The sequence below is a fragment of the Netta rufina genome (genome assembly GCF_964035555.1).
Source record: "Netta rufina genome assembly, chromosome: 2".
Taxonomy (NCBI): Eukaryota; Metazoa; Chordata; class Aves; order Anseriformes; family Anatidae; genus Netta; species Netta rufina.
The window spans coordinates 44,162,564-44,183,017 of NC_140124.1; the positions used below are offsets into that span (position 1 = coordinate 44,162,564).

General features: G+C 38.9%; 1 protein-coding gene across 1 annotated transcript in view; it reads right to left on the reverse strand.

Annotated features, from left to right (window-relative positions):
- Nucleotides 1-20,454, reverse strand: part of SNRK (SNF related kinase) — a 41,287-nt gene that overhangs the window by 5,564 nt on the left and 15,269 nt on the right. The window contains exons 4-6 of the mRNA XM_084283213.1: nt 6,033-6,174; nt 3,417-3,629; nt 2,288-2,422 (exon numbers count right to left, since the gene is read on the reverse strand). Coding sequence (XP_084139339.1) covers nt 2,288-2,422; nt 3,417-3,629; nt 6,033-6,174 — 490 coding nt within the window. The remainder of the gene's footprint in view (nt 1-2,287; nt 2,423-3,416; nt 3,630-6,032; nt 6,175-20,454) is intronic.

Genomic DNA, 20,454 nt, shown 5'->3' on the forward strand with positions numbered 1-20,454 from the left:
AGTGGAGCCTCAGCTTGGGGTCCTCCTAGGTTTGAGAAGTTGGCATCCTTCCTCAGGCCCCAGCTGGCTCCAGGAGTGCTGGAAACCACCAGCCTGGGTTTCTGAGGACTTGTGCTGTGGTGGGTATTTGAAACACAAACAACTGGCAGTGATTAGCAAACGGGACTTAGGTAAATGAGAAGCGTAACTGCAGAAGCGACCAAAAATGAAGAACTGAATGTTTCGAGCACGTACAGTGCTTTAAGAACACGCCGGTTTGTCAGCAAAAAGGCAGCGAGTTCTGCGGCTGTCACAATAAAGAGTAAATATAGTATCTAAGAGCGCTGCAGTTTCCAGGCAATAAACCTCCTCACTACAGTATGTGTATCACACAGCAGCCCCTGTTTGCCTCCCTGCTTTCCCCCACTGTTGTTCCCAGTAGGTCTGAGGGGAGAGCAGGCCAAAGGAAAGCTCCAGGTTGCAAGTCAGTTGCTTGTGTTGGTTTTGCTTTAAGCTCTCAAAATAAAAGGAATGCGTTCCTTGTTATCTTTTCCATGAGGTCACTCTAGATAAATCCTTTGAATTTAGAACCATCCTGAAGACAAGGAGTAGCCTGAATGCTGCCTGGGCCTATTAACAGCAAGAGTCTCTCATTTTTTGTGTATGGGCTTGTCAGGAAAAGAGAATTCGTTCTTGGGAGGCTGGCTTTAACCACTCCATTCAGTGTTACAAATTCATCTCAAGATTCAGATTCAACAGACTTATTTGTCCTAGTTCCTGATATAACTGGAGCGGCTGTTTTACTGAAACAGTGACACCGAGGCAGGAAAAAAAAAAAACAACACACAATTTAGAAGCAGACTTTGCAGTTTTAGAACCCATTTGTAACAAGAGTTCGTTTTTTATAGATTAAAGGTAGTTGTACCTTTTATCAGTTAGGCCAAGTCAAACATGGATGTGCACCAGAAGGGAACCACAGCATTTATGGCCCCTCTGTCATTCCTATTATATGACTTTACGTGTGGCATGAAAGCTGCACAAAGAAATTTTGGGATGGATGAGCCGTCTTGTCTTTTTCTCTGCCACATCAGCAATGCTGAAGGTAGGCAGCGACTCTAAACATCAGCACAAGCACTTAATATCCTCTCATTAAGAGATTAGCTGCCAGTGACTGTTACCATAGCTAATAACAGTTACCAGTAATATTTCAACAAAGCCTAAAAAGCAGCTTTTTGAAGAGATTGGAGGTTAAAAATGAATGGAAATGTCTCAGTACCACCTCCATCTTCACTGGAAAGATTGTCAAGATGGGCCAGTGAGGATTCTTCTCAACACCAGCAACTTCTGGTCATAATCTAATACTGACCCAGCAAATTAAAAACAGAGTATTTAAGAAAAATAACTGCTCAAATCCTGTCACCCCAATATCTGTGTGCGAATAAACTATTCACCTTGTGAGGTTTTTTGTTTTGTTTTTAAGCATATGCTTCTGTAACTGAAAATATGTGATGCTTTGATAATGAGTTGAACAGCAAATGGACTGGTTGAACATACCGATCACCAACTACATGGCAGAATCCCTCTCTCCCCACTTTTGCTTTACTGTCTGCCACAAGCTGGAGCTTTGAAAATTCCAGGAACCTTTACTATAAGTGTTTTTAGCAATCCTTTTGTCAAACTAAAAATTCTATGGCAATATCTTTAAATGGATGATTAAAGCAATTATTTCAATGATTTTCCTTAGATAAGAAGCACATCGAACTACATTAAAAATAAAATAACACAACCTAAGGATGTTTGCTCTAAGCTCGATTTAGGGAGCGTTCAAGCCCATTAAGACCAAAGCTAACAACTAAACCTTAACATCAAGTTCAGCATGATTTCTCATCTATTCCTAATTCCTCATCACCACATTTAGGAATTATGCAACTGATTTTTTCCAGGAATATTGCACACACTATTTTTATGAGGAACTGAAGGTCAATGAACATGCCTCTTCCTAGCAGGTGGGAAAACTTACTACCTCAAATACAGACTTCAAATTCAAATCCTTTAGTCATATCCTAAAAATGGTAAAAAATTAAAATATTGGTAGCTGATTTCCAAACAAATTCGGAAGCACACAGAGCACTCTGAACACACTTAAAAGTGGCAATGAATAAGCATGTTGCAGTTTTTCAACTAGTAGTGCTTGTGCAATTCAATAACAAACCAGCTTTAAAAAACAAAACAGAACAAACCCACCACCACCACCAAGAAAACATCCTCACCAACACAGAAAAACACAGTTAGATTCCTAAATTCTTACCTGAACTGAGCTTTGATGTTGCTAGGGCTTGCAGATCTGGTCTGAATTTCTTTCTCTTGTTTTTCTCGCAAGATCCTTTCAGCTAGTAAGAAGTAAGTAGCAGTGATGTGATTGTATTTGTTAGTTTCCAGTGCCCTAGGGAAAGTACAAAACGAAACATGAAACAAACCATACATCAGTGGCTTGCTGGAAACTGGACATGCAAGCTCACGTATCACTGTACTTCTCATAGCGGGAACAGCACCTGAAAACAGAACTGTGTGTTTTTGATGTTTTGACAAGAGTGGCTTGGTCTTACTAAAAAGTAAAGAGCCAACAAGTCTATTAATTTCACTGTGGCTGAATGGGGATATTTTTAGGTTATCATTCAAAAAAAATCTTCCTTTATTGAACACTTTAAATGATAAAATTGTATTTCATTAATGTTATGCACCAATAGTAGACTTTCTAGTAGACACTGGCACATACAACCAAAGTATTAACTTTTATGTAACTGGATGAAAAACCTAGGTTGTTTTAGGGTTGTCACATTAACTTTACAATAAAATTAAGTTCATAGGCCAGGTTAAGCATGAACAAAAAGAAAACAATTACATCCTCTTTCAACTTATGGAATATTTTAGGGTTTTGCAGGTTTTAATGTATTAGGAGAAACTATGCAGCTTCCTAGCAAGCTCACTCAGTGACAATGGCAATTTTGCAATATCCAGATAAAAGAAACAGTATTTTAAATTACAAAGTTTCAGGCATACCAGAAGAGTACTAAGGGAAAAAATGCTAGAATTTATCACCTCTAAATATGCATGAGAACAGACCTAACTAACTAGTACAGATCAGAAGCACAAGTCAAAGCATGGATTTCAGTGCAGTCAGGTTTGCTCGAGATTGCACACTACTACAGGAATCAAACACTACTCCAAAAGATTTTCTTCAAGTTTTGCCTAAGGGCAAACTGGGTCTACTTAAGTATTTCTCATCCTAGAATCCTCTTCAGAGGAGCAAGATTGTAATATTTTGTTAACTGAATGGCTTGGTATTTTAACACTGAAACACCCAGGCTCTAATGAAATCCTTTAATCAAATGCAGTGACAGATGCACAAAATAAACCATACAAGATCGAGAACTTACTCCACGATTGTATCTCTGTCTGCTATATCACCAAGAACCATGCGCTGTATTATACTGTTGTGTTCCTCCTCAGACAGATTTTTGTATGACACTAGAGGAATATTGTACTTTGTTGCTGGAGAAGGGTCGACTCCTTGGAGCCATGCGTGGTTTTCAATCTCTTCCAAAGATGCCCTTCGCTTCGGATCTCTCTGCAACATCCGTGTAATCAGACTGTGAATAAAAAATAAAGCTAAACAAAATGCACTCACGTGTTTAAACAGCAGCCACTGTAAGAGCAACATTAAGAAGAAATTTTCTACTGTCAGTCCAGAAAGATCCTTAGAAATGTCTACAGTAAACAATGGGAGGAGAACTTCTTTATTCTCAAAGACATTTCAAATATTTCTGAGCTGAAACTATTTATTGAAAACTATAAATAACATAAACACTATAGTTTTCATTTACTATGCTTAGATTCTTCCAATTATTTTTTAATAGGTTTATATGGCAACTGTGACAGATGGCCTACAGGCTGGTCTGCACAATAATAGAAATATAATTTTCTATTATTGCTGCTGTCAACAGGACTATAGAATGGCAAGATAAGTAGATATGTTTTGTTTTGAAATAGCTATCAGACACTCAATTCTTCAGAATCTGTGAAAGGACAGGGATCTGTTCTACACTTAGAGAAAAAAACACTCTCTGGGATGATGAAGTGACAAACTAATGGGTTGATATTGACTGTTTACAAGTGTGGGTAGGGAAATGCATAAATTCCAAGAATAAACAGAGAAAGAAGACATGATTAGCACTACTAGCTCGCTATATGTGAAGTTTCAGTGTATATCATGAAAAAAAAGCTTTGGGAAGGTATTTTTGGCGCTGAACAATGAACTGAACATGGATGTAACAGTTTTGATGCCAAGGTTTTGCTGGAACTTCATTGCTTCAAAACACAGAATGAAAGTTCAGCAGTTCTTACATATGGCTTTAGTTACTCCACTGACTACATTGTACCATGCAACTTCAAAACTGCAAGGCCACACAAATCACAGAGGTAATTGCAATTTTATTTTATTTTGGCATGGGAATTAAAAATGGAAGTTAATCTGAACTTCTTATAAACCTTACTGTAAAAAAAGGAATGTCACGTATATAGCGTCTGTGGTCTCTGCCTTTACCAGAAGGAAAGTTCAGGTGAGACAGGGGAGCCCATTTCCTTCAGTTTTATTAATATTGCAACAGATAGAGAACCAATTATGCACTTCATAAAACTTTTTGTTTTTAAACTACACCTGTACTAAAACACCTGTAGTAAAGTGCACCACAAATCCACCACGTGTGCCTCCTATAGGCTTGCTTATGCACCCCAGAACACCATGAATGTTTTCACACAAAGCAGTAAGTTTAGGCAGTCTGAGAGCCATTTCCCTATGAGAGCCTAACCCATCAAGCACTTTGGTAACTGGCAGTAATTGCTGATGTGCCACATATGGGGAGCAGATCTACTTGGGCCTTTAAGCAAATTAGTGTTAGCCAATATATTAAGCAAAAGGATACAAAACCCCAGTAATTTCTTGGCCCCAGCACCATATGCAGCATCTCAAGAGATTTGATAGAATTCACTAATGAGAGCTTTTAAAAGCCCTTCCTGTATTGTACTTTAAACCTATCCCTTTATGTAAACCTCCTCAAGCTGTCGAGAGCACTAATAGCAGCTTTACCATAATACCAGAAATGTCAGACACTACAAGACATGAAAACCAGCTATGGCATCATGTTATGTATTAGAGTCCTGGACCACATAGATGACAGGTGGAGAGGAATAGTCAGTATGATCAGTTGTAACATCCATTTCCTTCCACGTCGACTAACAGAATACTAGGTCCTGCTATAGACTTTTGACTGGACAGAGATGCAGCTGGGATATATATTAAAAGGACTAACGACCTCATTAACCCATCATCCTATAGAACATATCAATACTGGACCATATCAAAAAAAAAAGCTGCAGTGAACACTGCAGAAAAACATCGTATCAAAGTGAGTCATGATTCCCAAGTGGCATATGGTATTTGCAGACAGATTATTTTCCTCCCGTGATTGCCTAGAATGTTGACTTGGAGCTGCAATTTCAGTAGGAGATGTGCAAAACTTGCTGTGATATTCTCGGCTTTTGACAACTTGTATTTTGAACAGAAATCTACAGGAATCATTAACTTTGTCACCTCTGCCACAAAATTCTCCAAGCAACACCTTGTCATTTGTCCAGCAGGAATGGTGGCCAAAGCCAGTCAGTGGTGAGTAGCTTCTCTGATCATTTATAAAATGAATGACAACTGAGGGACATGAAAGAAACACTGGATAAAATCAAAATAAAGTTTCAGAAAAGTGTGGAAAAAAACCCTACTCTCAATAAGCATCATGGGATTAACCTTTAGTAAAAGCAGATGCAGGAAATAAAAAAGTTATACTGCTGCCTAAGAAGCTACTCAGTTGATGTGAAGAAATACTAACAACTAAGCAAAAGCAGTAGGCACAGTAATTATTGTGGTAAAATTGTATGGGGACTCTCAAAGATAACGAAAATCCACTCCTATGAATGCTTAAGTTCTTTAGCACTCTACTTACTCTTTACATTCTTTGGACACATGAGGTGGCACGGTGTATTTGCAGTCCATTATCATAGTCAAAGTTTCACTGTCGTTTGCTTCTTGAAATGGTGGTTGTCCACACACCAACATAAAGAGGATGACCCCCAAACTCCATATATCTGTAAATACATAATTTAAAGCAACTGTTGAGAAAGCAGACATAACTACCATCAAAACTGTGAAGTATTATTAAGATACGAATATAAATAATATGACTAAGATAAGTAACTAATTAAACCATTTATGTAAAGCTATTTTCTTACACATTAAGGGCCAATCATTAGAAGTGTGTGTTTTGGTCACTGTTTTTGTTGTTGTCGTTGTCTGTTTGCTTTTAGAAATCCATCAAGTCTTTAACAAAATTAACAGTGATCTCCATTAGACTCTTTTTTTTCCTTCCAATTCCTGCTTTTGTAAAATAAAAAAACGTTTAACAACTTCCTTGGTCCCCACTGAAATGACATATGAAAAAGAAGCACTGCTGGGCACGAAGCAAGTTGGTTTCTACTTGCTGTAAAAACTAACATTTAATTCAAATCTTTATTAAAAGTTTGCCTAGAAGAAAATATTTCAGAAGTCTCTTTGCATTCAGTACAGGAAGCTTAGATGTTGTCGCCTAAAATTTCATTAAAAAAAATCAAATCAAATCTATACTATATTTACCATGCTCTTAAACTTCAGATACAACTCCGTGCTACGGCAATTTCAGCAGCAACTTTGAGTCTTAAAGCCTAGTACTTTGTAGATCTGTACACAGGAAACCAAACAGCTGAAGGAAGATAAATAAAAAGGCAGAAAGCTCCTGAGGGAAGGGCGGCGGTGGCTGGCAGTGGTCACAGGAAGCAGAGCACACCAGCTCTGGACTGCAAGCAGCTGAAGGGTGAACCGCACTGCTGGCCACCCAACTGCATCTTGCTTTCTGGGGCCTGCCCAAAGCACTTGACGTGCATTTAAAGCCGAAGGATGGCTACAGCTTTATTTAACAACGTAAATCACGCACATGCATCCATACAACACTTATTTTGCTGGCTACAACCCATACTTCCTACGGTTTAGCTGAGAGAGAAACAGGAACGCTACCGGGTAATTTCCTCCAGAGCTCTAATTTGTACTAAAGGTAAACTCAAACAATTATTTGATTTCTGTTGCACTACTTTAGGATCTCAATCCTCAGTAGCCAAGAAGTTTTGGTGCATTATCTCTCACCACGTAACAGATAACAAAACCTAGAACATGCGAGTTTGTGCATTTCTATAAGCAGTCATCTTTTGTGCAGCAACGCCCTTCCTAGATTTTTATCTTTCTCTGAGAAACCCATGTTGTGGCACAGCCCAGCCCATCTTCCAGCTTTCTGTTCAACACTACCCCCCCCCCCCCAACTAAAACGCTTCGTGTTGCCTTTCTGCAGGAAGGATTTGAGGAGAGTCCGCAGAGCATTCGTATTTACAGACAAATTATGTTTGCTATACTAAAAGTACGCTGGCTAAATTTAAGCCGGGAGAAAAATACTGGGGAGGGAAGCGAAATAATTAAAGCACAAATTCCAAGTCAGCACATAAAAAAGTTCAAACAGAAGGAAGAATGGAATAGTCAAAAAGACCAGCTTAAAATATCACAGGAGTCCCAAGAAAAGGACAAGAATCGCAGTAAAACAACTAAATTTCCATGAAATTGCCATATATAGGAAACTCCAGCAAGCCCTGAAGTGTTTCAGCCTCGCCGAGGAGGCACTGAGCATCCCCGCGCGTGTTCTTTTAGCTGGCAGCATCCATTCAGTGTTCTGGTTTGCACACAGAGCAGTGACACAGCGTACTACACACCAGCTGTGTGGTTGGCTTTTCTTGGAGAGACACACGCTGGGAGATTTCACTTCGGAAGGATCTGTGATGACAGCTACTGCTTAAATAACTTGGGGAGAACTACAACATGTATGTACAGTCACTTCGTAAAGAAACAAAACTTTGCAGGAGCAGAATCCAACTCATCCTCTGTATGCAAAGGAAGAGCTGTAGCTTGCCCTAATGTCACATCCAGTCAGCTATCAACCTGCTGTTTGCTTTAAAAAAATAAGAGTAGTTACTGATTGTGCAGCACACGACGGAGAGCTCTGCATAATTTCTTTCATTAGTTGCTGTATCTTGCACTTCATATCCATAGGTCTTTCCAACCTGCTAATGGCGAGATGAAACATCCTACTATTTTTCATACCACTGCATGAAAAATAGATTCATCATCGTGAAATATCAATCCTGCAATGAACTGCTCCTGTGTTTCATTGCATCATGCATTTTGTGTTACTAAAAAGTCATCACGTGTATGCAGAGAAACATTTTGTTAAACTAAAAACGTGCTTAAGACCTTTTGTTTGATCTGGTCACACAATCCAAGTATTTTATGCTCCCAGTGAAGAGTACCAGGTTGGCAACCACCTCTTATTCTCACATACTACAGGCAAATTCACTATTAGACTTTTTTCTGACAAAAAGTGTGTTTTGTTAGCCTGAGAGCATAACAGGCATTTTTCTGATGCGGCCAAGTAGTACCGTGCAGAACCAATTATATGGCTTTTATTTACACCCTATTTTTACAGCTGTGGCTGAAGGTCTTCAGCCTCTTGGCATCTATGCTCATGGCTACGGAGATGACTCTGCTCACAGCATCACAGACAGTGTGGAAGTCTAAGCAGACCTGAAGCATGCTAATAATTATGAAGCGAGACTGCAATGGAACAGCGTGCCTAAATCAGTCTAATCTGTGTGTGAAAACAAGAAGAAAACCACTGGAAGACTTAACGTGTTCCCTCCCTATTTTAGTGCAGACTGTACGGAGTCACAACAGATGTCATCTGGGAGTCATCTTTGCAAGCCCTCCAGAATCACATAATGGCAAGTCTCTCCTCGTATAGCCAAGCTAAGTGCTTGGATGGCTGCAGGTGTATAAAGAGGAGGCATTCAAGACGTCTGTCCTGTCCCCTCTTATGTAGCCTCACAAATCAAGGGACATCCTGACCTGTTCTCTGTACCAGTGTAACTACAGCCAATCACTTGTTTGAAACTCCAGGTGCAACTAAGCCAAACCCAACCAAACAACCCCTCAGAAGAATAAGGCAACATCTTTAATGAGGTTCTCTTTCTGGTGAGCTGCAAATTGTCACCTTGTTAGAGATGCAATGGGAAGCACGCAGCAGCTTTCATCCCACATGGAAATGAGTAACAGAGGATTGCAGAAATTTATTTGATACTCTTTTCTGAGTGGTGGTAGTAGTAGTGCTGTGTCCAGCTGTAGGCTCCCTGGTATGATGAAGGGACTGGAGCACCTCTCCTAGAGGAAGGACTGCCAGGCACTGGCACAGCTTGCCCAGGGAGGCTGGGGGATCTCCCTCCAGAAGCCACCTGGACACGGTCATGGGCAAAAGGCTGTAGGTAACCCTGCCTGAGCAGGGGGGTCGGACCACTTGAGCTATCCTGAGATTCTGTGATTTCCAGGAGGCTTTTTGTAAGGTATAGGCTCAGGCTCAAAGTACCTCCTTGCAGTATTCAGCATCAACAGGAAAACGGAGCTTCTTTCTGCCCATCAGAACCAGCGCATCTGCAGGTGTTTGAGAAAACGGAAGGGTGAGGCAGCACAGGAAGCACCAAAATAGTGTCAATAATACGAACGCACAACTTGAACGCACTGTTTAAACCAACAAGGGGTAATTTTACTCAGCTATAAAAATCACATTTTTCACTCCTCGCACCAGTGTAAAAAAAGGATGGCCCTAAATATAAAGGAAGTGGTTAAAAAAATGGGAGGGAAACATTAAGCAAGTTTTCAAAGTAAATTGACTAAAACCACACAAAACCTGCAAGAACAATGGAAAAACAGAACTGGTTTGTAAGAACTGCATCAGTCACTGGTGTTTCTATCACAATTACTCAGACAGCTACACGCAATCTTAAACAAGGATGTTGGCTTGCAAATTTCCAGCATCCAAATCCAAGATGCTGAAACCTTCAGAGCATATTTTCCAAAATAGGAGGTGATACTCACATATCATTTTGAAAGACTTAACAGACCAACAATTAAATGACTATACAGTATACGTAAGAAATGTTAATGTTTATACCTGGTTTATTAGTCTTAAGTCATTCTGTACATGTAAAAAAATCAATTCTGTCTCTGTGCTTTCCACTTTCCTCCACTGGAAATCCATAAATGCATATTTTTCAAACAACTTCAGAAAAATATACAGCAAAAAAGTTTGGAGAAAAAAGAAAGCACGTTCTTCCAATAAAGATACGGAGTTTATTGTCCCTTTAATATAATAATAATACATTTTGAAAAACTCATGGTTTCCAGAATAGCACCGTTTGGCTAAGACAGAGGCAAAATTTAAGGTATTGAAGAATAGCTGTCTTTGAGACATTAGTAAGAGTTGAATCTGAGATTATTTTTTTTATGGTGCTTGATTACAAAATTTTAGTATTTCCCCAAATGATATACCAAGTCACACAGGAATGCTCTACCATACTGCTTTGTGCTGCTATAATCAGAGCTCCTCTATTATTCATTCCTGTTAATTATGAGAGAAGTGTGTTCTCTGGATCCCAAGGAACCTAGGGAAGATGGAAGCTGTTTGAATGCAACTGATCAAGTGTTTCGATCAACAATTAAGTTACTACATTGTCCATTCTTGTGCTGGTACCCTGCTATTGTGAATTCCTGTTCACATAGGAGGTAGAGCAAAAGAAGAACAGGTCCTGCTGCTGGGGGGACCGCTTTCACCAGCGGAACAGGCAACCTTGATCTTTTATTTCTAAATCCCAAGAAGTGCTCTTGCGCTGCTACAAAGGGAAAAAACAATATCAAACAAAGTGAAAGCATCAGTCAAGACCTCATCAGTCAAGACCTCCTGCTCCGATTTTGTCAAAAGCATCAACTTTGCCAAGACAGTTGTGCATACAGACCAGAAAGATGCTGGGGCAGCAGCAAATTAGGAGCCCGACATCTTATCAAAGCAAGATTTCCAGAAAGAACATCTGTTATTAGACCCACTAATAACTGGGGAAAGAAGAATAATAACTCAAAGGTTTTAGGTATAGAAGCTTTTCCTTAGATCTCCGCACACTTTCAAAAACATACTTCAAGGGTGGCCTTCACTTAAAGAAAAATGTTCTTAACTTTATATAACTTGGCTCAACTCAGAGGAAAAATCCCAGCTAAGACAGGTTATTGTTTGCACATTATTAGAAGCTGCAGAAATACATTTAAAAGCAGAGAAGAAAACACATCTCTAGGTAGAGTGGCACTAGTTCACCAAGGGCTTGCACAAGCAGAGTCAAAATACCCCAAGGAGAAGACAGAACTACATGAAGGATCTGCATGTAGAACAACACACTTTTTTTGAGACCTGTTACATGAGTTAGACCAGTAAAATAAAATCCACTTGCAGTTCAATGTAAATATAGTTTTTTAATTTTATAGTTCTGAAATATAGATATTGCAGTAAGTTTACTAATGGTAATGGGTAACTTAACTAGATAATGGAGCAGGGTGGGTTTTTTTTTGTAAGCACAACTCCTTGGCTTTGGCTAAGTCAACAACATTTGTAGCTTACATTCCTTCATCCTCCCAGAGGTCACCTAATTTACTCTCTCCAGAAAATGGATGCAAAAAATAGAATTTGTGCCTGAGGTGTTGCATGCCTTTAGCATATTTAGGTGTAAAACTTCAAGTGAGGGTGCTGAAGGAAGACACATGACTCTTGTGCACTGCAGTTGCCAAAATCAGGGTCTCTTTCAAAAGCACAGTGAAGATCTTCAGATATGAATTAGCCTTTAAAAATCAGGCACCGGGAGCTTGAAATTACCCTTGCCATGTCCTGAATGAAATGAGAGATTAGCCTTTAAAAGCATTAGCTAGCTAACTGCACTGGAGGATATCTGATTGTTTTGAAAGCTGCTAACTAATGTTGCTCAGGAAGGGGCTGTTGAAGCAGGATTCCCAGAACCATGACAACCAGGGCTGTGTACACGCAACTTCCTTACATAACACGAAGTCACTGCCATGGAAACCAAACCACGTCACCGGCTGCCTGTGCGACGCCTGTCCTCACCGCCGGGCAGGCAGGCAGCTGTTTTGTCCAACGAAGGATAGCCACGCTCATCTGCATAGCCACCGAGCAGGGCTTCAGCATTTCGGGCATTTGTTGCCTTCTGAAGTTCATGATTTAATCCTAAAATCAGCACTGTGGATTTCAGAAAGTTACAGTTTACAGAGGATCCTTACAGCTTCAGTCAGATGCTTGTCACGTTTTATGTATGCTCTGTGAATTTGTGATCGTCAGAAGCTAAATTTCCATGCCCCTTTTGGAATGGGCAGATTTGCATTTAGCTACACAAACCGAGTCCATTTAATAAAGTTGTTTACTTCAGACCTGTAGTGGAACAAGTATTTTTTCCAGCTTACACAGCACATATTGTTCAGTTGCTAAAACAGACCTTTCTGCAGAAAGCCTGCTTCTTCAGAAATATGAAGTATGGATTTAGTTGGCTGTTAAAATAAACACTCCAGTGACAGCTGAACATCATAGTTATCTTCCATGAGAAGCCACTTCATTCAGTAAACAAAGAAACTCAAAAACCAGCTTTTATGGAGAGGATACGAATGCTTACATGTTTATTTTGCCACTGCAAAGGTATCTACAGCCTGTGGACAAACAAAGGCTGGAAATGGGCCCAAGTGCCAGCATCAGGGACAATTCCTGGTGACATTAGTGTCCTCACCACTGCTGCTACAACCTCGTCAGAGGAGGTTTGTGGGAGAAAGCCCAGTCCAGGGAGACGTGTTGAAGATAAGCCTTGAATGCTGATAATTCGAGGCTCTTCCAGTACCATGTTTTTTTTTCTGTGCAGAGCTAAATGTGAGAATCTAATGTAAAAACCACACACATCGTTGCACTCTAGGCATCTTCAGGGTTAGACAGCAACTGGGCAATTTCTGAAGCCTGCTGTTTTCAGTGTGGACACAAACCCTCATCCTGAACTACTTTATTTGGGTTGGAATTTAGGAATGGAACTTCCAGTGGGCTCAGGAATAGGTCTAGACTAATAATTCACAAGGATAACAGTGGTAAGCGTGCTTGCTACAAACTGAAATTTAAGATTTTCACGGCACAGGCTATGGAAAACAGAATGGAAACTCACATTTGTTACAACTTCAGATCATTGCCTGAAAAGCCAAAACATAGCTTCAGAGACAAAGTACACAACAAACACTGCAGATAGATTTTTATATGCTTAGTGATAAAAAATTATACACTATAATAAAGGGTAAAGCTTGGGATCATAATGCTAACTGGTTGAAGGGTGCCTGTTACATCAGTGATATATTTGTGCTTCAACAGGATAAGAAAAGTATTTCCAGCCTATGATAAAAAGCTTAGAAGATTTGCAACACATCCATTAAAAGTCAGCAGGAAAACAGTACAGAATAATCCTGTGTTAGCAATATCAACATTTCTGTGCACCACAAGTACTTCTACATTACTATATGCACAGGTAAATCTGGAAGATGATCAGACGGGACAAAATATAAATTCGAAGAGTGTGGGTAAGGAAGGAAGATTATATTTTCTGAGGATATTCAATTTTTAGTGTTTGAAGTATTCTCTCATTCTTTAACTTTTCATGAAAAAGACTCTGAATAAGTTCGCATACTGACCTCCCCAGCTTCCAGAGATGCAACTGTCTGTGGCATCACCACAGCATTCAGCTATTTTTTCTTTAGTCTTTGTAAAATGGGATTTATTTCTCCCTTGCAAAAGACCGAGGCAGAGATCATCTGCAATCAATGCCAACCTTTCCAAAATTTACAGGCAGAACTGTGTACTCTCCCTGTCTTAAAGCACTACAAATCCAATTAGTGCTATTAGAGCACAGAGCAGACAAGAGAATCAAGAGAAATCTTTTCCTTCCCCTATCCCTCAAACAAACAAAAAAAAGAGCTTAAATACCAAATTGCATTTAGCAAATTATTTTCATAATTAGCTCATCTGTCTGATGAAACAGTCTGTTCTATATGTTATTTTATTTGACTAAGACATAATCATCAGTAACTGGTCTTATCTTTGGAAATGATTTTTATTTTCATTCAGCTTGGCAACTATTGCTTATTTTTTCCCCTCAAAATAATCATCTGCGTTTTGCTGATTGCATGAAACTATTGAAGACAAACTGTTGATGTTCTTCATTAACAAACCAAGGAAACCCACACGAGCAGTAAAAGGTTTTACTGCACACACGTCACTGCCTTTACTCCAAAATAGCCTGTTTCACCGATTCATCAGTTCTGCATTTAGAAATGCATCCTCTCTTCTGGTTTCTGTTGCTTACCCACATCTCTGAAGTTACTGAATCTACAGTAAAAAAAAAATTAAAACCAAAATCTGCTTGAACTTTCTAACACTACCACTCCAGAAGAAAGTTAGCCAGGGTAAAAAACCACAAGTATAAATAGTTAAGTCTATATTGAAGTCTATATAGCACATACAACTTATATACACATTTCACTGCATTGCTTTAGTACTTATATATTAAAAAACACAAAGACTTATGATACCTATGATATCCTTCATACTTTCCAATCAACTGTACCTCAAGGTTTTAGCTGTATGTTGCATAATTTATGCTTTATTTACAAAAATGAACATCTTAGTACAGCTCTGCACATGAATGATTAAACAAGCAAAACTCGAGCATCTGGTTTGTAACTCAGTAGTACAGCACTGATTTAGGTCCCACCAGATCCAAATTAGTCAGTCATACGCTGAACGTAAGTAATCTGAATCTTTGTTTGCAAGAGATATGAAGTGAAGCTTCCAGTCTTGTGGAGATCGTATTTGTCATAATGGATTCTTTCTCCACAACAGCAGTTTGAAATATTGTGAAAACAGTCCTCCTGTGAGCACGGGGAGATGACTAGGAAGCATCTCCTTACGCAAGCTGCAGTTTAGTTGAGGCTAGTAACCAAAGTCTATCTTGACAGCATCTCTGTACTTCCACTTGGGGAAGTTATTCTTTGCTTCATCCAGCAATTTGTGAACGCATTAAAGGACATACATTAAGTCATCCAGAATGGAATACAAATTTTATTTCATAAATATTAGGCAGCGTGAAAAATTGTAAGTCATATGGATTTACTGAGAAGTTATCATAACCACAGACTTGCACCCTTTATTATAGCTCTGTCACATCGTAACTTCACTTCTGAATACAAGGCTCCTCTACCTGTAGCATAACCCCCTGACTAATTTGAGGCACTGAAGTAATTTTCTTGTCAATAAAGCAATTAGATTGAGGGGGAAAAAAAAGCAGAATCAAAGTTAGAATCAATGTATCACCTAAAAATTGGACTCCCCTTTCATTAAAAATAAAGGTTACTAGCTGCATGCTGGCATGGAACAAAAGTATATTCTTTGTTAACATGACACGAGCTTGCTAAAGATTTAAGCTTTCTAAACACACACTACAACCAATTCTCTAAATTAGCCCCTTCTGAGAAGCACAAAAAGCTCATTTCTGCTCATTTTTTCAAATTTGACTCATTTCTTCAGCAGTGCAGCATGAGGAGCACAGCACAGCAGGGAGAAGGTAGAGCAGCCCTGGCCACTAGCACAAGAAGAGCACAGACAGCAGCACTGCAACACACAAGGTGCTTGCATCAAGTCCTGTTTTGCTCCAAAAAGCATTTCAGCCTGAACAGTTAGAACATGTTATTTTCCTGAAAAAAAGAAAAAAAAAGCAATGGCAATACTGCTTGATGAATGACCCCCATTTTCAGTCAAATGAGTTTCTCTTGCCTGGAACGGGAAGATAAATGAGCTAGGCTGAGCTGATCTAACCTAAACTTGCTTCACACTAAAAGGGGGCAGGTCCTATCACCTTCCCCCAGAACTCTGGATGCTCCCATCGCTTCCTTTGCGTCAGCTCTTCCACTCAGAACAAGTGAACAAGCCACTCCATTTGCTAACCTGGTAGAAGTTAAGCCTACAGAAAAACGTAGAGTCTTCTGCCAAATTAGCTAACCAAATCAGCTCATCAAATGGTCAGCAACAGAGAGTGCAGCACATGAGGAGAGGCAGCTCTGCACTGATGCAAGCAATACCAAAGGGGAAGCCCTCCTATGCTGGAAGCAGCTACTTACTACGGTATTTTAGCTTTCTGCACCATCAAACCTTCAACAAGCTCACTGTATAACGTATCCAACTACCAAAACACATTGCAGTGTAACATTAAAAAAGGGGGTTTCAAAACAAAACAATCAATGGAAAGGAGTTTTTGCTGCTTATTTCTGTAAAGCCTGGCTATGATCCAATTGTGAACATACTAAAATTCCAAAAAGCTGTCAAGTATGTGGAGTGATTCAATACCACGTACGGTTTACAAACCTCTTACTATTTTTTTTTCCCCTTGAGTCAAGTCTGTCAAATCTTATATTCAGCATTTTTATAGGGTAAGAGGTCACTGTACACAGCCACTGGGCATTATGCCTACATCAGCCATTCAGTTTGTGAATAAAGTGCTATATGCATGCAGAACCACCAGGACTAGCTCCATGAAGGCCAGATAAGGTCACCAGGATTAATTAGCAATGCTCAAGCACCAGGTAAACCTGGCTGGAGCGCTGAAAGACCAAACACACTCCGGGAAAATAAACTTGAAAGAAGGCAGCAAAGCAGATTTGGACTACAAAGTCAACTGGCACTGAGTTTCAGTAACTATAGTATTGTTAGCCACGTGTTTTTATGAAGAACTTCTTCCCCCATCCTCTTTGCATCGCTGTGAGGACAGGACAGCCTGCAGCACTGTAGGCACCATCATCAATTATTCACTGCTATTTGTGTACTGCAGCACCATTTTAGAGGCCTACGCTCAACTATGCTAAATAAACAGTCCCAGTCCTACCATCTGAATTTGCACATTTCTCATCCCCAGAAGGCTGAATTTACTCTGCAAACGTTGCCATGCCTCTACGAAATGAATACCTGGCTACAACAAAATCCTGCCAGAAGCCTCAGTGCCTTCCAGAGTTACTGTAGCCTACACAGTACTTACCATTCGCAGAGAGTCCAGGCAGTTAAAGCAGATCTCGCTCTCCTCTGAAAGAACCAACTAAACTGAAAAGCTAATTAAACAACCACATGGAAAAGAGTCGATTTCTGCTTATTTAATGATCCGATTTTTGCTGATGCTGGTAGAGAAGTGAAGTAAAAGTATTACCAGAAGCATGCCCTATTCTTCCTCATCTGCAGCTACTTTTCACCATTGCTGGGGTTCGCTGGATTACACCACTGCCCTGAACAGAACGGCAGTCTGATCTAAGGCAATCCATCTATTTGATTTATCAGATTAACTTTAGGTGCAACACGAGTCCTCTCACTTTTCTCCAACTAGAACAAATTTTAACTAAGTGTGAAAACAACATGGGAAACTACAAGCAACAGAACTTCTCATTATCTAACCGAGCTTTTTGGAAAGCCCTGAGAACATATGATCATTACCTAATACTCTTCTTGCATCACTTTAACTGCAGCCTTAAACACAAAAGGAAATGACAGACCTAAATTACCTAGGCTCTTTTTCAAGTGTGAAAGCTTTTAAGTAGCTTCACAAAGGGGAGATTAATCTCTAAACTAGCTGAAACAGTTACTTTTCATAAAGCAAGCTTCTCCATAATATTAAGCGTATAGCTTAATAAAAGGCTTGCCCTGAATATTTCAGCTCTCTGTAGCAACAAAGTGTAAACAGTTTTTTTTTTAGTCATTCTAATATTATCCAAGAGACATGAGAAAAGCCATTTTTGTCACAAAGTCTCTCGCAAGAAACCTACATACTATTTTTTCTTGATACATTTTTTTAATGACAATTTTACGTAAATGCAAGTGTTTTTTTTTTTTAAAATAATTATCATGAATGGAAACATACCCTAAGATGAGCAGAGTATAAGCAATTTTTTTTATTATTAATACTTTGGCATTTTAGTAAATTGAGTTGGTTATCAAGTGTGCAGATGCTTGCAAAGAGGCAGGATCATTCGGTCACACTGAGAAAGCATGACCTCCTTTCTCATCAGCAGCCAGTTTTAGATTGGTCCAGCTATAATGTGATTTCGTTCTAACTGGCGAAATCTCTTTGTTATTGTCAGTCATTATTCTTGAAATATGAATAGCCCAACAGCTGAATGAGTTCACAGCACTTTGACACTATTTCAAGCTATATAAACACACCTTGCAAACTACTACCTCAATAACTTGTAACTGATATAACTTCTTTTAAAAGAGTCTAGTTCTGAATTTATACATACTTGTAGTCCTCTAGCAATGACCTCATCTTAGCATTACAGTTTATCTTTAAAGGTTAAAATAAAAGTTTGCACAAATTTATTTCTCAGTTGCAGGACTAGTAATAAATTCCCCAGACATGTATTCTTGTAAGATTCTCCAACTACAACTCTATTTGAACGAGAAAAAGAGGGGTTTAAAATTTGTTTTTGTTTTTCTCCACAATGTTTGCATTAAAAATATGCAAGTAAGTCATAGTTAGAAACCTTACATGGTGTATCTTACCTTGTCACCCACGGTTAGAGGGGAATATTCAGACCGTTCAAGGTCATTATCTTACTGGCAAATCAGAGTGAAAATATGAACTATCAAAGTTTACTGTAAATACTGCCCTGACAACCCTTTCGTAGCGCGTTACAAAGTGGTGAAAACTGCCACTAAGAAAGTAAGAAGTACTGCAATCTGCTGACAAGGATATTTTAGTACCTAGTAACTGGGACTGTACACTGAGGAACAAACAAAAACTGCCCAATGCTAGGTATTTAAATATTCTGGGAATTAGAGCTTAACTAGCATTACTAAACATAAGCTAGAAGAAATTTGTTTTCAGTTAACTTCTTCTACTGTGCATATCAATCCATCATCTGTAAGACAGAGGTGGATCTATCTACCAGTCTATCAACTGATTCAAATCATTTTCTTCTAGTACTATCATTTAGAAGTTTACCTAACTGCTTACAGATTCCTCTAAGAAACATTTTGTGTGATGTCACCATTCTTGCACTTATCATTAAGAGGTCCAAAGTGTGCTTCATTAACTACAGAATTCAATTTGGACCATCTGGTCAAAGCTTTTAGGCTCAAGGCAGATTTAAACTCTTCAATTTAGCTTTCCAAGATAAGGAGAAAATCTCTCAAAGCTAAGTATCAAAAAGATAGCTCTTCAGACAAACCCTAATGTTTCTGTATTTCAAGTAATGCCCTCAAATACAGAGCTGAATAGAGAGATTACACTACTTTACCATTTATTTCTAAAAGTAACCCTCACAAATGTCGTATCTGCATTGCAGTTACCATTTATTCAATAACAACAACTTTTTATATGTAAAACTATGCTAGGACAACAGATAATTTATCATCACGGAATACGAAATGCAGCATCAAAAGTTATAAACTTGAAAAAAATATCAGAAGATGACCACTTAAAGGTAGCATCCCAAGTTCCCATGTCTTGTTCAGACCTTCAAAAAACACAAACCTATTCTAAATTCCTATTCCTCCCAAGTCCCCATCCTCCATGGATTAACTGTTCTCACCTACTGGCTACATGGTTTTAAGGAGAGAGGATACATTAACCTATGTATAACCCTATTCTTCCCAATACCTCCAACCTCCCCCAAATCCCCATACACCCTTTTTCTTCCAAGCATTTTCAGTCAGGCAGGAATATCAAAATTTCAGGTTTTGGCTCATCTTCTGAAATTTGACTGCTACATTTTTCAAGAAATAATCCACAGAAGTATAGATTATATAGAATAGAGTATCTAAGCAATGTATTTTCCCCATCTAGTTTCAGAGGCCATTGCAATCAGTTACAATCACACTTCAGTGTTTTTAGGTCTTTTTAAGAATCTTCTGAAGAACTCAGGAATTAGGATTTCTGTTTTGCCACTGATAAAACCAGAACCAACTCTTCTAAAACATTTGACTTCAAGTAGAAATAATTTTTCAACTGTAGCATCAGCATGGATTTGCAAAACCACAAACAAAGAGATGTCACATTCCTAATTATAGCACATTTGAGAAAGTACTTTCAGGTCCAGAAATCCCATAGTAAAATATCTATTCAAAATTAGAAGCCATGAAATGGCATTCAAAAATTCAAGCAACAATGGTAAAATCTAATAACTCAAAAAAAACTTAAGTGTAAGGCAAGAATGGTAGTTCAACAGCGTGCAAGAACACCTTGTCAGCATATACAGTTATTTGACACTTTACCAAATAGCTTAACAGAAAAGCAACTGGAATTCACTCAGTATTTCCAGTTCTCAAACAAGAAAAGGGCAGAGAGGGAATC